Source organism: Phocoena phocoena, chromosome 2 (genome assembly GCF_963924675.1).
Source record: "Phocoena phocoena chromosome 2, mPhoPho1.1, whole genome shotgun sequence".
NCBI lineage: Eukaryota > Metazoa > Chordata > Mammalia > Artiodactyla > Phocoenidae > Phocoena > Phocoena phocoena.
In genome coordinates, this window is record NC_089220.1 from 4,929,916 (window position 1) to 4,943,777 (window position 13,862).

At 45.6% G+C, this 13,862-nt stretch overlaps 1 protein-coding gene across 2 annotated transcripts in view; it reads right to left on the reverse strand.

The window, feature by feature from the left end:
* The window catches only part of EML1 (EMAP like 1), a 145,138-nt gene extending 132,005 nt beyond the window's left edge, over positions 1-13,133 (reverse strand). For both annotated transcript variants that reach the window (XM_065871960.1, XM_065871959.1), the window contains exon 1: positions 13,067-13,133. In XM_065871960.1, the coding sequence (XP_065728032.1) occupies positions 13,067-13,133 (67 nt within the window). The remainder of the gene's footprint in view (positions 1-13,066) is intronic.
* Between the last annotated feature and the right edge of the window lie 729 nt (positions 13,134-13,862).

The window sequence follows — 13,862 nt, forward strand, 5'->3', positions numbered from 1 at the left end:
AATGACTCACTCTTTGGTTCAGCACACAGGGGCTGAGGGTCCACGATGCGTTCCTCTGGGAACTGCTGGTCTGGAGGGAAACCAAGGTTTGCAGCGCACCGAGACACAGCACCGGGCTCGGGGCACCAAGAGAACCTCGCCTAAATTCAGTACGCACCAGGGCATGGAGCCAGGCTCTAAAGGTAAAGGAGGATTGGGGAAGGGTCCCTGCAGGGAGGGCAGGGTCACAGCATGTGAGGACGCACGTCAACCAGCCCTGCGCCTCCAGACACTACCCGGAGCCCAGGGCGCAGCCTCCAAGGCGCCTGGGAGGAGAGGCCGCCCTGGGTCAGGGAAGCTGGCGGGAGGTTGTTCACGGACTCAGGCCCGCATCCTCAGAGCCATGGGTAGCTTCCACGGGACTTTGGGTAACTCAGAGATAAACGAGACTCCTGCTTTAGAAAGTGCCTTAGTGGTGTGATTTGAAGGGAAACGTGGGTGAAGACAAGGAACTTGTTCGGAGACCCTCTCAGCACCCCAGTGGAAGGAACTCAGATCTGGACTAGTAATTAGTGTGTGGCCTCTCCCAGAAGCAAGCAGCCTATGAAAAACACCTCCCACACCCCTTCGTGTCTGGGACCGGTTCCATCTTTTGATCCACTGCTCATTCATCAAACACAACTGAGCACTTTGTAGCCTGTGGACCGTGGAGCCAGATGCCTGGGTTCAAATCCCAGCTCTGAAAAGGACCAGCCAGGCGACCTTAAGCAAGTTACTTAAACTTTTAGGGCTCCGTTTCCTCACCAGTCACAACGCAGATGATCACAGCAGCCACCTCAAAGGCGTGGAATGACGGTTAAACAGGGACACCTGTAGGTGCTCAGACTCTGTGACACCTGAGGCTGCCTGGTGGGACCTCCAGCACCACCTGCGTCTCCCGCTCCTCCCCTGCCGTGCCACGCACACACACACACACGCGCACGCGCACATGCGTGGTGCCCGGCGGGTGGCAGAGAAAGATGAATGGGACGTGGCTCTCACTTTGAAGAAGCACAAGCTCTGGCTGGGAAATAACAACTCTGGAGTGTCAGAGCTATAATTAAGTACAAGATGCAGTGTGAACACATATTTTTATATAATTAAATTATATCAACTCAATACGAGGCCGTTTCCTAGGGAGGCAAAGAAATGACACACAGCCGATTTTAGTCTTTGAGAGCAGCGGAGTGTAGGCAAGGCTGCGCAATTACTTTCTAAAGGACTAATTTGGTGAAGCCACGCTCACAGATCATTATCTTTATTATAGTGCCCATACGTTCCCAGGGGAGCAGTCTCCACGATTCATACACGGGATAGGTAAGCATTACAAGAAATTTGATATTACACGAAGTATCGTCGCTAAGTTCCATTCCTAAGGATTTCAACTGTCGCTCACACCGTAATTGGGCTAATACGTACAGAGATGCTACGGCACAAGACGGTCCTAACTCTACCCAGCTGCTTCTCGTCTGGAGCATATTTCTCTAGAAATGGTAAAATTCTTTTTACACAAAATAACTCTGGGGGGTTAATTTAACAGTCCAAACTTTTTTTTTTTTTTTTTTTTTTTTGCGGCACGCGGGCCTCTCACTGTTGTGGCCTCTCCCGTTGTGGAGCACAGGCTCCGGACGCACAGGCTCAGCGGCCGTGGCTCACGGGCCCAGCCGCTCCGCGGCATGTGGGATCTTCCAGGACCGGGGCACGAACCCACGTCCCCTGCATCGGCAGGCGGACTCTCAACCACTGCGCCACCAGGGAAGCCCAGTCCAAACTTTTTTTCCTGCTAAAAATGCCGGTTTTGCCAACAACTGCTTCCTTGTGTCAGTTCCTTTGGCTGAATATAATTTGTGTTGTCTGTTAAACCACCCCAGGCTTTTTGCAAATGTTTCTACTTATTGATTCAAGTGGACCCGTGTCCAGCTGGGGCTTTCTGTACTGTTTGTGCAGGGGAGTCTGACTCCATCTGGCCAGTCTCTGCACTGTCCCACATCCGTATGTTTCTGGGTTTTACCCGTAATGTTTCCTTGCCTGCCATGCCTAAGTCTACTGGTTCTTTGATGAGGAAGAGAGTTAAATGTGTCACACGTGTGTGCGTGTGTATCTACATTCCTGTGACATGGGTACCAATATGTATGCGCGTGTACTTATATACATATGAGATATATAATATAAAATATGTATACACATTATTTCAAGCACACAGAAAAGTGGCCTGAGCGCTTTCCCTGTTTAACCTCAATTTAGTGCACGTTACATGGGAAGCGTTTCGACTGGTGTGTGTGTATTTCACACACACACAGTATCCATCAGGAAACCCACCAGGCGCAGGCTCAGCTTAGGTAAAGCAAAAAAAGCACAAACGTGACCACCGGGAGCCTCTGCCCGGAAAGTGGTGCCAGTCTAACGGGAGATCTGAAAAAAAACCGCCATGACAGGCCTCTGGGATCACCATGAGGACGGGTTTATGTGGCCACCCACAAAGGACACCTCACAGCACGTGGGAGCCGGGGTGGTGGCAGGCGAAGGAGCTCGGAGTCGGCTGAGACAGGCAGCTGCACCCCTGGGGGCTTTGGGCGCCAAAGGGGAAGGAGGGGGCCCTGAAGACTCTGCAACAGGAGGTGGTTTTCCAGATCAGATCTGTCTTCTAGGAGGAGCATTCCCAGCAGCTAATTTCACCTTAGGTGAGCTCATCTTCAACGTGGATTCTGTTACCATCTGTATACTAATGGCTCTCAAACTTTTTATCTCCAGTCTGGACGTCTCCCAGGCTCTGGTCCCCACATCCTACAGCCTACTCAGCCCGTCGGCTTCTATACGTCCCACAAGCCCCAACTGAACCATCGTCCGTCCACATGCCGGTCCTTCTAGGTCCTTCTATCTCTGCCCATGGCACTCACTTGGGTGGATGAGTCAGGAGCCCGGGCGGCATCCTTGATTCCTCCCCCTCCCGCTTGTAATGACTTAAGTCCAGGTGAGGTCAGCCCCTAAGTACCCCCTCTGGTGGAAATCACCATCGCCTCTCCCTGCGTTCACACCACAGCCTCCCTCCTCCACCCTCCCCTGCTCTTCCGGCCACCCCTCCGTGCTCCAGGGAGAGCCGTCCTCCAAAAATCCCTGCGTGTCTGACCACGTCACTCTCTTGCCTCAAAATTCTCCAGCACATTCTCTCTGCTCCTTGGAAATAAGACCAAACTCCTCAATGTGGCCGAAAGGCCCCACAGGACACACAGAGCCTCATTTCAAGCTCTGCTCCTTTTTCTTTCACCACGGGAGACTTTCCTTCAGTTTCCAAAAGGTCCTTCCCCGCCGCACCCCTCCGGGCTGCCCGCCCTCTCCCCAACCCCTGTCAGTGAGTGGCTTCCACGCATCCCAGAAAGAGCTCACACAGGCCTTCCTCAGCCCGAAGCCTGGCCACACGCCTTACGCTTCTTCTCAGCACCATCTATTCCCGGGATCATTAAACAACCTGTGAACACGATGATGGGCGGCCAGTTCCCCGAGAGCAACTCCGGCTTCCTGAAAGCAAGGATCGCGTGGACCTGGCGTGTTGCTGGAACCCTCAGATCCATGTAACGATGAGCACGGTGGATACTCGACCACTTGTTCAATAAGAAAAGGAGCTGAGACTGGAGGCAGAAAGGCTAGCGTGGGGCTGCAGTCCTTACAACAAACCCCAGATGAGAACTGACCAAGGTCTAAGCTAACGCGCAGGGAGAAATGGTGAGATACTTGGGGAGCAGAACCTCCCAGGCCCATGGAGATGGGAGGCTGGGAGAAAGAGTGTAGGACAATGACTAGGGAAATCTAATGTTTCTAGGGAAAACCACGTTTTAAACATTTTTCATTGTCCTGTGCACATTGTAGGGATTCACTCGAAATCGGCTCCACTTGCCAAGTGAACTTAAAGGCCTCTCTCTCCATGAATGCGTGCCTAACCGTCTCTATCCTCATTATCTTTAATGTGAGCCGCCCATTGTCCTGGAAAGGTTTTCTGTGGGAATAATTTGCAGTCCAGGACAATAATGCCTTCCCCTCCAGAGGGCACAGCATGAAGGACACAGCCAGTCCTGGACCACACTGCAACGATGCACAATCATCTGGCCCCCACGCCTCGGAGGGCTGGCACCGCCCGTTCTCTCCCCCTCTGCAGGTAGCCACGGTCTCCTGTGGAACTCCCCACTGTGGGCAGGCTCTGGGTTTGGCGTCCCTACCCTGTTGCATCATCCAAGGGTAACGGTCAAATGTGCCCTTTCACAGAGGGGGTAGTTTATTAAAGTCAGAGAGTTTAAATCTTTTCCAGAAAACTGGCAGAAAAAAATGTGCTATTGCATTTTAAGACACGACTACATAAGTACTCTGTAAAAATGTGGTTTTCCACACAAATAGTATTTTCCAGTAAAGATACAGCTTGAGAGGAAACACAATAGGAAGGATGTCTACCTAACTCTTAATGGAAAAATAAATACTTTAAAGACAGATAAACTTCTAAAGAGCTATTTCTTTAAAGTAAACCAAGGAGGATGTGTGCTGGCTCCTGCTGGCACATAAGGACAGACCCAGAACTACATGATATTAAAACAAGCATGCTGCTTTCAGCAGAATATTAAATGTACGTGTCCAATATCTAGTGAGAAAAACATGAAGCTCTGGGGGGAGGGTGTATTGATAACAATTATATAGCATTTAAGGTTTACAGCATACTTCTTTATTGTCCATGTTTCTGGTGGCATTTAGAACACTTTACAAATCCTAGAAATCCTCTATTAATAAGGTAGGATTTTTAAGATGAATAACCACAGTTTTCCTGAAAGAATTTTTGTAAGTAGTACAAATTACCATTGATTTTAAGTCCTTGGAGAAGCTGCTTTGCTAATAAAAGCAATGCTTTAATGTTCGACTTTCAATGCTATCCATGATTAAGTTTTTACGCTTCTAGTTTTATAGCTCGAACAGACTGTAACAGTAGAAACAAAGACGTTATTTTTCTTTTATCCATCCTCCACTCAACTGTTTATTTTTTTAAAAGACTATATGAAAAGGCTTACACCATCTCAAAAATTAATAACCGACTAATGGTTACTTTTAAGCATAGTTCCGTGAATTCTCCACCAAAATGCTTGGGTCTGTTCATAATGTCATAAATGCACGTGGTTTGGCTATAAAATAAATTCCCTGCCGGAATACCAAGTGCACCAATTAGAGCTTCTTGCTTAGCACGGGTGCTTGCTATGCACTCTCCCATGAAAGCATTTGCTATAGATTTTGCTATCAGAGAAAGCCTAAATCAGTCCTCTGCCACCACATAAGAATACGTACGAGGTCTGAAAATACTTCACGTTGTTGAGTTCAGAGCGGTTTCCTCACACGAGGTCCCTGATGCTGTTTCAAACCCAACTATTTGCCAACTTGAAAATCCCATCCTAATCATAGTAAAGAGAAAGTGGTCAGAATTACAGATGCCAAACTATTTCTAAGATTTTAAATAAAGTCTTCTTAACTCCCCCAATATAAATGTTTAGAAATGAAAACAAGTTTTCATTTCACAACTAGAAAAAAATAAATGGCAGTAGCTCAAAAGATTGTTATACTGACTTCAGAATGTCATTGGGAGCAGCAGGTTGTGAGTGTGGACTTGACCAGCCATGGTTATTAACAGGTAGCACCTGCAGGGGAGGAAGCCCAGCTACACCAGGAAGCGGTAGATACGCCATGCATAGGATTTAGACGGAAGCTGATAAGGTCTCTCACAACACCTTTCCAGGCAAGATGGAAGAAAAGCTATCAGCCAGAATCATAACCTTTAAGGCAATGACTAACTTCCACATTATTATAACACTGAAATATTTTACGTAAGTGTTGGGATTATTTACAGCATTACGATACAGATTACAATCATCTTGAGCTGGAGGAGATTTCTCCTCAAAAAGAAAATGTAAAAGTAAGCAAAAAAGGGCTTAGCCTCAACATAAGAAAGGCCATATATGACAAACCCCCAGCCAACATTATTCTCAATGGTGAAAAAATGAAACCATTTCCACTAAGATCAGGAACAAGACAAGGTTGTCCCCTCTCACCACTATTATTCAACATAGTTTTGGAAGTTTTAGCCACAGCAATCAGAGAAGAAAAAGAAATAAAAGGAATCCAAATTGGAAAAGAAGAAGTAAAGCTGTCACTGTTTGCAGATGACATGATACTACACATAGAGAATCCTAAAGATGCTACCAGAAAACTACTAGAGCTAATCAATGAATTCGGTAAAGTAGCAGGATACAAAATTAATACATAGAAATCTCTTGCATTCCTATACAATAATGATGAAAATTCTGAAGGAGATATTAAGGAAACACTCCCATTTACCACTGCAACAAAAAGAATAAAATACCTAGCCAAACATAAACACCCAGGAATAAACCTACCTAAGGAGACAAAAGACCTGTCTGCAGAAAACTATAAAACACTGATGAAAGAAATTAAAGGTGATACAGACTGAGAGATATACCATGTGCTTGGATTGGAAGAATCAACATTGCGAAAATGACTATACTACCCAAAGCAATCTACAGATTCAATACAATCCCTATCAAACTACCATTGGCATTTTTCACAGAGCTAGAACAAAGAATTTCACAATTTGTATGGAAACACAAATGACCCCAAATAGCCAAAGCAATCTTGAAAAAGAAAAATGGAGCTGGAGGAATCAGGCTCGCTGACTTCGGACTATACTACAAAGCTACAGTAATCAAGACAGTACGGTACTGGCACAAAAACAGAAATATAGAGTGATGGAACAGGATAGAAAACTAAGAGACAAACCCACGCACATATGGTCACCTTATTTTTGATAAAAGAGGCAAAAATATACAATGCAGAAAAGACAGCCTCTTCAATAAGTGGTGCTGGGAAAACTGGACAGCTACATGCAAACGAATGAAATTAGAACACTCCCTAACACCATATACAAAAATAAACTCAAAACGGATTAAGGACCTAAACGTAAGGCCAGACACTATAAAACTCTTAGAGGAAAACACAGGCAGAACACCCTATGACACAAATCACAGCAAGATCCTTTTTGACCCACCTCCTAGAGAAATGGAAATAAAAACAAAACTAAACAAATGGGACCTAATGAAACTTAAAAAATCTTTTGCACAGCAAAGGAAACCATAAACAAGACGAGAAGACAACCCTCAGAATGGGAGAAAATATTAGCAAACGAAGCAACCGACAAAGGATTAATCTCCAAAATTTACAAGCAGCTCATGCAGCTCAATAGCAAAAAAACAAACAACCCAATCCAAAAATGGGTGGAAGACCTAAATAGACATTTCTCCAAAGAAGATATACAGACTGCCAACAAACACATGACAGGATGCTCAACATCACTAATCATTAGAGAAATGCAAATCAAAACTACAATGAGGTATCACCTCACACCAGTCAGAATGGCCATCATCACAAACTCTACAAACAGTAAATGCTGGAGAGGGTGTGGAGAAACGGGAACTCTCTTGCACTGTTGGTGGGAATGTAAACTGATACAGCCACTATGCAGAACAGTATGGAGGTTCCTTCAAAAACTAAAAAGAGAACTACCATACGACCCAGCAATTCCACTACTGGGCATATACCCTGAGAAAACCATAATTCAAAAAGAGTCATGGGACTTCCCTGGTGGCGCAGTGGTTAAGAATCCACCTGCCAATGCAGGGGACCCGGGTTCGATCCCTGGTCTGGGAAGATCCTACAGGCTGCAGAGCAACTAAGCCCATGCACCACAACTACTGAGCCCACGTGCCACAACTACTGAAGCCCACGCTCCTAGAGCCCATGCTCCACAACAAGAGAAGCCACCACAATGAGAAGCCCGCGCACCGCAATGAAGACCCAATGCAGCCAAACATTAACTAATTAATTAATTAATTAATTTTTAAAACGTCATGTACCACAATTTCATTGCAGTTCTATTTACAATAGCCAGGACATGGAAGCAACCTAAGTGTCCATAGACAGATGAATGGATAAAGAAGACGTGGCACATATACACAATGGAACATTACTCAGCCATAAAAAGAAATGAAATTGAGTTATCTGTAGTGAGGTCGATGGACCTAGAGTCTGTCCTACAGAGTGAAGTAAGTCAGAAAGAGAAAAACAAATACTGTATGCTAGCACATACATATGGAATCTAAAAAAAAAAAAAGTTCTGAAGAACCTAGGGGCAGGACAGGAATAAAGATGCAGACGTAGAGAATGGACTTGAGGACACGGGGAGGGGGAAGGGTAAGCTGGGACAAAGTGAGAGAGTGGCATGGACATATATACACTACTAAATGTAAAACAGATAGCTAGTGGGAAGCAGCCACATAGCACAGGGAGATCAGCTCGGTGCTTTGCGACCACACAGAGGGGTGGGATAGGGAGGGTGGGAGGGAGGCACAAGAGGGAGGAGATATGGGGATATATGTATACGTATAGCTGGTTCACTGTTATACAGCAGAAACTGACACACCATTGTAAAGCAACTATACTCCAATAAAGATGTTCACAAAAAAGAAAAAGGGCTTAGCCACAGTACATGTAAAACAGACAAGAATTTTAGGTGAAAACCAGTAAGAGGTAACAATGTGAAGTGACAAGCAAAAGAGTTAATACGATCTTGGGCTGCATTATTAGAAGTATAGACTGTAGAACATGGGAGGTGAAGTGTCCGGCTCTACTTTGCTCTATTTAAAAACCAAGCTTGGAATACAACATCCAGTTGTGTCAAATTTAAAAAGGCGTATAGAATAAAGAAAACAAACGTAGACCAGGAAAACCAGGATGATTAAGGGTCTAAAACTGTGTCTTGTGAGGAATTTTTTTCCTTTTTAATGGTAATGTTTAGCTGGAAGAAGACTTGAGAAAGAGCTATCATGACTGTCTTCAAACATGGGACAACCTAGCACATGGAAAACAGATTAAACCTATTTTCTCTGGACCCAAGGGACAGAACTGGGGCCAAACTTTGACTGCATTTAGGAACTGACAGTCTGAATTATACAAAGAAGGAATGGATTGCATGGAGCGACAGTGAGTTTCCAGTCCCTTGGAACTGCTCGAACGTGGGCTGAATAACCTTTGGAGCATCCCGCCATAGAACAGAGATTTCAAGCCGTGGAGGGATGGGTGGATTGAATCAGTGGAGGACAAGACAGGCGAGGAGGACCAGAGAGCGCTGCCCTCTCCCCACTTCAGCTGGAGCTGCTCCCTGTTTATCTGCTTAACTTTTGGATTCCTGGGTGAGCTGTACTTTGAAGAAACATTCAAAGGCTTAAGAAAGTAAACCATGAGATGAGATCACCTTTTTGGTCCCTTCGAATGCTGAGACTCTTATAACCTATGGCAACTAAGCAAGAGTGCGCATTGACTTGTTTTGATGATCTGTGACTGATGAGAGAATCAAAAGTGACTCACAGAAATGAAACAGCAACACTGTGTCCTTCCCACCCACTTCCTTCCCTCTTTCATCCAGCTCCTTGACTCCCTATTCTTATATCAGCAAGGTATAATAAAAAGAGCTTGACATTTAGATTTCAAAAAATCCAGGTTGGTTCCTCAAAAATGTTAAACCCAGAGTTACCGTATTATGCCCCAGCAATTCCACTCCTAGGTATTGACCAATGAGGAATGAAAACACATGTTCACACAAAAACTTGGACATGAATGTTCCAAGTAGTATTATCCATGATTGTCAAAAAGTAGGAACAACCTAAATGCCTATCAACTGGTGAATGGATAAATAAAATGTGATCTAACCATACAGTGGAATGTTACTTGTCCATATAAAGGAATAAAGTACTGACACATGCTACAGCATGGATGAACCCTGAAACATTATGCTAAGTGAACGAAGCCAGACACATAAGGCCAAATAGTATATGATTCCATTTATATTAAACATGCAGAATCTATAGAAACAGAAAGTAGGTTAGTAGTTACCAGGGGCTAGGGCAACGGGGAATACGTCCTTGTGGGTCCTGGGGTTTCTTTGGGGAGGCGATGAAAATGTTCTAAAATTAGATAATGTTGAAGCTTGCTCAATTCTGTGAATATACTAAAAGCCACTTAATTGTACACTTTAAAAGGGTGAATTTTTATAGAATGTGAATTCTATGTCTCTATAGCTGTTATTAAAACAAAGAAATCCTACTGGTATCCAAGCTTTACTAGCTGTGTGGCCTTATAAAGTCAGAAAAATCTCTTTGAGCGTCAGTTTCTTCCTACATAAAAGAGGATGGTAATTCTACCTACGTCAAGGGAAGGCTCTGAAGAAAAAAATGGAATAAAGGATGGTCAGTATTTCCCAAACGACAAACTGTCTTATAAATGCCAGCTTTAGTCCACTTTCCAACTACTGTAGTTTTTCTTAGGGCAATAAAAGAAGTTTGTGATTTCTAGCTCACTTTACAGAGTTCTAAACAGTTTGAAGAAAAAACATGGCACACATTTTCTACTTAAATGAGAAGGCCAGTATCTAAAAGATGAGAATGGATAGTCTTTTCAGGAGGCTAGATACTGCCTACATTCACATTTAATATCCATTACAAATTAAGTAGGAGAGATAGTAAGGAAAAAAGTATAAGGATAAAAGAGATTTCACTCATTACAACGTTTATTCTTCCTTCCTTCTCATTTTTGTTACTAACTTCTACCTTTATCTCACCGGGAGTACGTTAACTGTGACAGTCATACAAGTAAGAAGTATGGGTTGTACTTTCTGAAGCTAATATACGACTATGACTTTTTAGTTTCTGTCACTAGCAAAAGCATGGAGTGTACCCAACATATGAAAATTTATGAGTTCATCTATTACACTGCTGTAGTCCTGCCAATGTCATGTAAATCTCTAATTTAAAAAGAAAAAATTTTTTTTCAATGTAGCTAATAAAACATCCAAATGTTTAATTTAGTTCTTGGTGAAATGGTGTTTCTGTGATCCACTGCTTTAATTGAATCATCATAGTCATTAACTGGATTGTATTCATTTATATTTTCACTTAATGGAAGCCTCTTAAAAATGAATAATTTCACATCAAAACATCTGCTGCCTAAGACATCACCATGAGTTAACACTCATTTCTGCCTGATAGGCTACTCTTGCTTTAAACTTTATTCATAAGGTAACCAAAAAATAAACACGGAGCTGAGCTTTTTAAGAAAAGCAATTCAACAGCTGTGATTTGATTGTATTTTGAACTGATCTTATTGCTTGATTCTAGCTATTTTAAAGTCCTTTTTTTTTCAAGGCTGGTTGGGGGAAGGATGGATTAGGACTTCGGGATTAGCAGATGCAAACTATTACATATAGAAGGGATAAATAACAAGGTCCTACTGTATAGCACACGGAACTATATTCAGTATCCTGAAATAACCCATAATGGAAAAGAATATGAAAAATAATGTATATACTGTATAACTGAGTCACTGCTCTACAGCAGAATTTAACACAACATTGTATTGATAAATCAACTATGCTTCAATAAATAAATAATAAAGTCATTTTCCTTTAAACTGTTTGCCATACAATATAAGAGCTGGTTTTTACTTTCTTCTAGACACCGTTACCAGTAAAATTCCTTACCGATATCGCTAACCTAGCAATTAACAAGAAAAGGCAGAAGACCAAAACATTCATGAATAGATGTGTAGGTCAACTTCATGACTGAGCGGCTGTTTAGAAACAATATGACCAGCCCCAAACAACTGCTCCAATATGTGGAGAGTAAAACCGTTCCCATGACTCTAAACTATGTATTGTATAAAGGATTCCAGTGGCCAGTAGAGTACCAAATACATTCTCTCTGCTTTCAACTCTGAAATGTTAAATGTGGAGAGAGGGCCAAAACTTTCTTCCTTTCCACTGAAGAGGGCATTACAAGTTAATGAAGGCTCACATGTGATTAATAGGACAATTATAAACTGACAAAACTATCAGAATATATACTCTTCCATGAAAAAGATGATAAATTTCACCAGAGATTAAAATATCACTACAGAGGATGAATCAACCCAGTGATCTTTATCGCCAAGGCTAATACCTCCAATTTGCAAACAGGTGTTGAATAACTAGAAAAATTCCCCTAAATCACAATTACAATTGCAAAATAAATTGCTCGAGCTGTCAAAGCATCGAGAATTCCAAATTATTCCGACTGCACCATAAGCAAATGCCATAAAACACACATTTTTTTTTTCTTTAACAAACTTTTGGGATCCTCTAATAAAGCAGTAAATCCGACATATAAAAAACTGTATGGTTAACTTTTGTGCATGAATTATCACACATCATGTTCTGATAAACTATGCAGTCTGCTGTGAAAATCTTTTTCAACCCTGCTAGGGAGATTAAAATCTTTCAAGCATGTAGGATTTTATATATTTTTAAAGATGCCATATTGGTAGCTATTAATATTTCCTTCCTGTAAAAATAAATAAATAAATAAATCTATCACCTCGTAAACAAAACAGTCGAAACACTTTTAAGCCTGGTTCACTTTGCTCGTCCATTTAAAAAGCTCTAGATTGCATGAAACTGTGATGATTTCATCAAAGTAGAACTGAATGGATCCTGAGGGTCCACCCGCGACAAACACTGCGCACATCCTCGAAGGAGTGTTTCGTTATTAAGTGATTTGTTTTCCGAGTTCTTCATCCAGACATTTCCAAACAGATGTGAGTTTGGAAGCAGAAAGCAACACGTCCCCGGAGCCCCGGGGCGGCCGGGCCTCCCCGCGCGCTGCCCGGCCGGTGCGCTCGCGCGGGTCTCCCCGGGATCGGCCGCCCCGCGCGCACTGGCCGAAGCCGGAACGGGAGCCGGGCGGGGCGGGGCGGGGGCGCAGCGAGGCGCGGCCCGGGGCCCGCGGCCCAGCACAATGCGCCCGCGGCGGCGGGAACCGCGCGCCCCTCCGCAGCAACTTTGCACGGCCTCCCCGGCCGCCCGGCCTCGCCCCTCGGCCCGCTCCCGGCCGCGGCCCCCGCCCAGCCGGCCGCCGCCCCTCACCGTTGCAGAACTGGAGCAGCGAGGATGTGTCGTACAGACTGCTGTAGCTCGAGAAGCCGTCCTCCATGCTGAGGCAGCCGGGCAGCGCCCGCTTCCCCGGCCCGGCCGCGCCGCCGCCGCTCACCCCCACACTGAGCCGCGCCGAGCCGCGGCCGGCGCTGGCGCTGGGGCCGGCCCTGCTGTGGCGGCGGCCGCTGCCGGTTACCATGGCAACCCCGGGCCCGCCGCAGCCGCCGCGCGAGCCCGGCGCCCGCTCTGCCCGCCAGGGGGCGGCCTCCGCGGGGGACGTGGCCGGGCGGGGACGGGACGGGACGGGGCGGGGACGCGGGCGGGCGGGGCTGCCGGGTCCCGGGAGCCCAGGGCGGCGCGCGGCCGGGGCCAGGATGCTGCGGGAGCTCCGCGGCCAGGCCCCGCCTCCCCGCGCGGTCGCTAGCGCCCCCCAGGCGGGCGGGACGCGTGGGGCGCGGGGACAAAGGAGAGGCGGAGACGTGGGAGCGGGCGCGCGGGGAGCGAGGTTGTCGACCCGGCCAGGGCAGCCCCTCCTGCGGACGCCGGAGACCACGCTCCCCGGGGGCGCTGTCACCGCGCCCGCGGGCGGCTCCGGGACCAAACATGGACAGCTCGCGAGCTCATTTCGGCTGTCTTTTCACGTCGCAGCAAGTCCGCTTTTGGCCACGTCCTGCGAGGCTCGCCCCTCTTTCCGCACGTCTTCCGCCGCAGCATGGCCCTGCCTCGAGTGAGAATTAGCGCAGGGCTTGTAACTCCGCTCTTGGGCCGATAAAAGATGCGGTTCCCA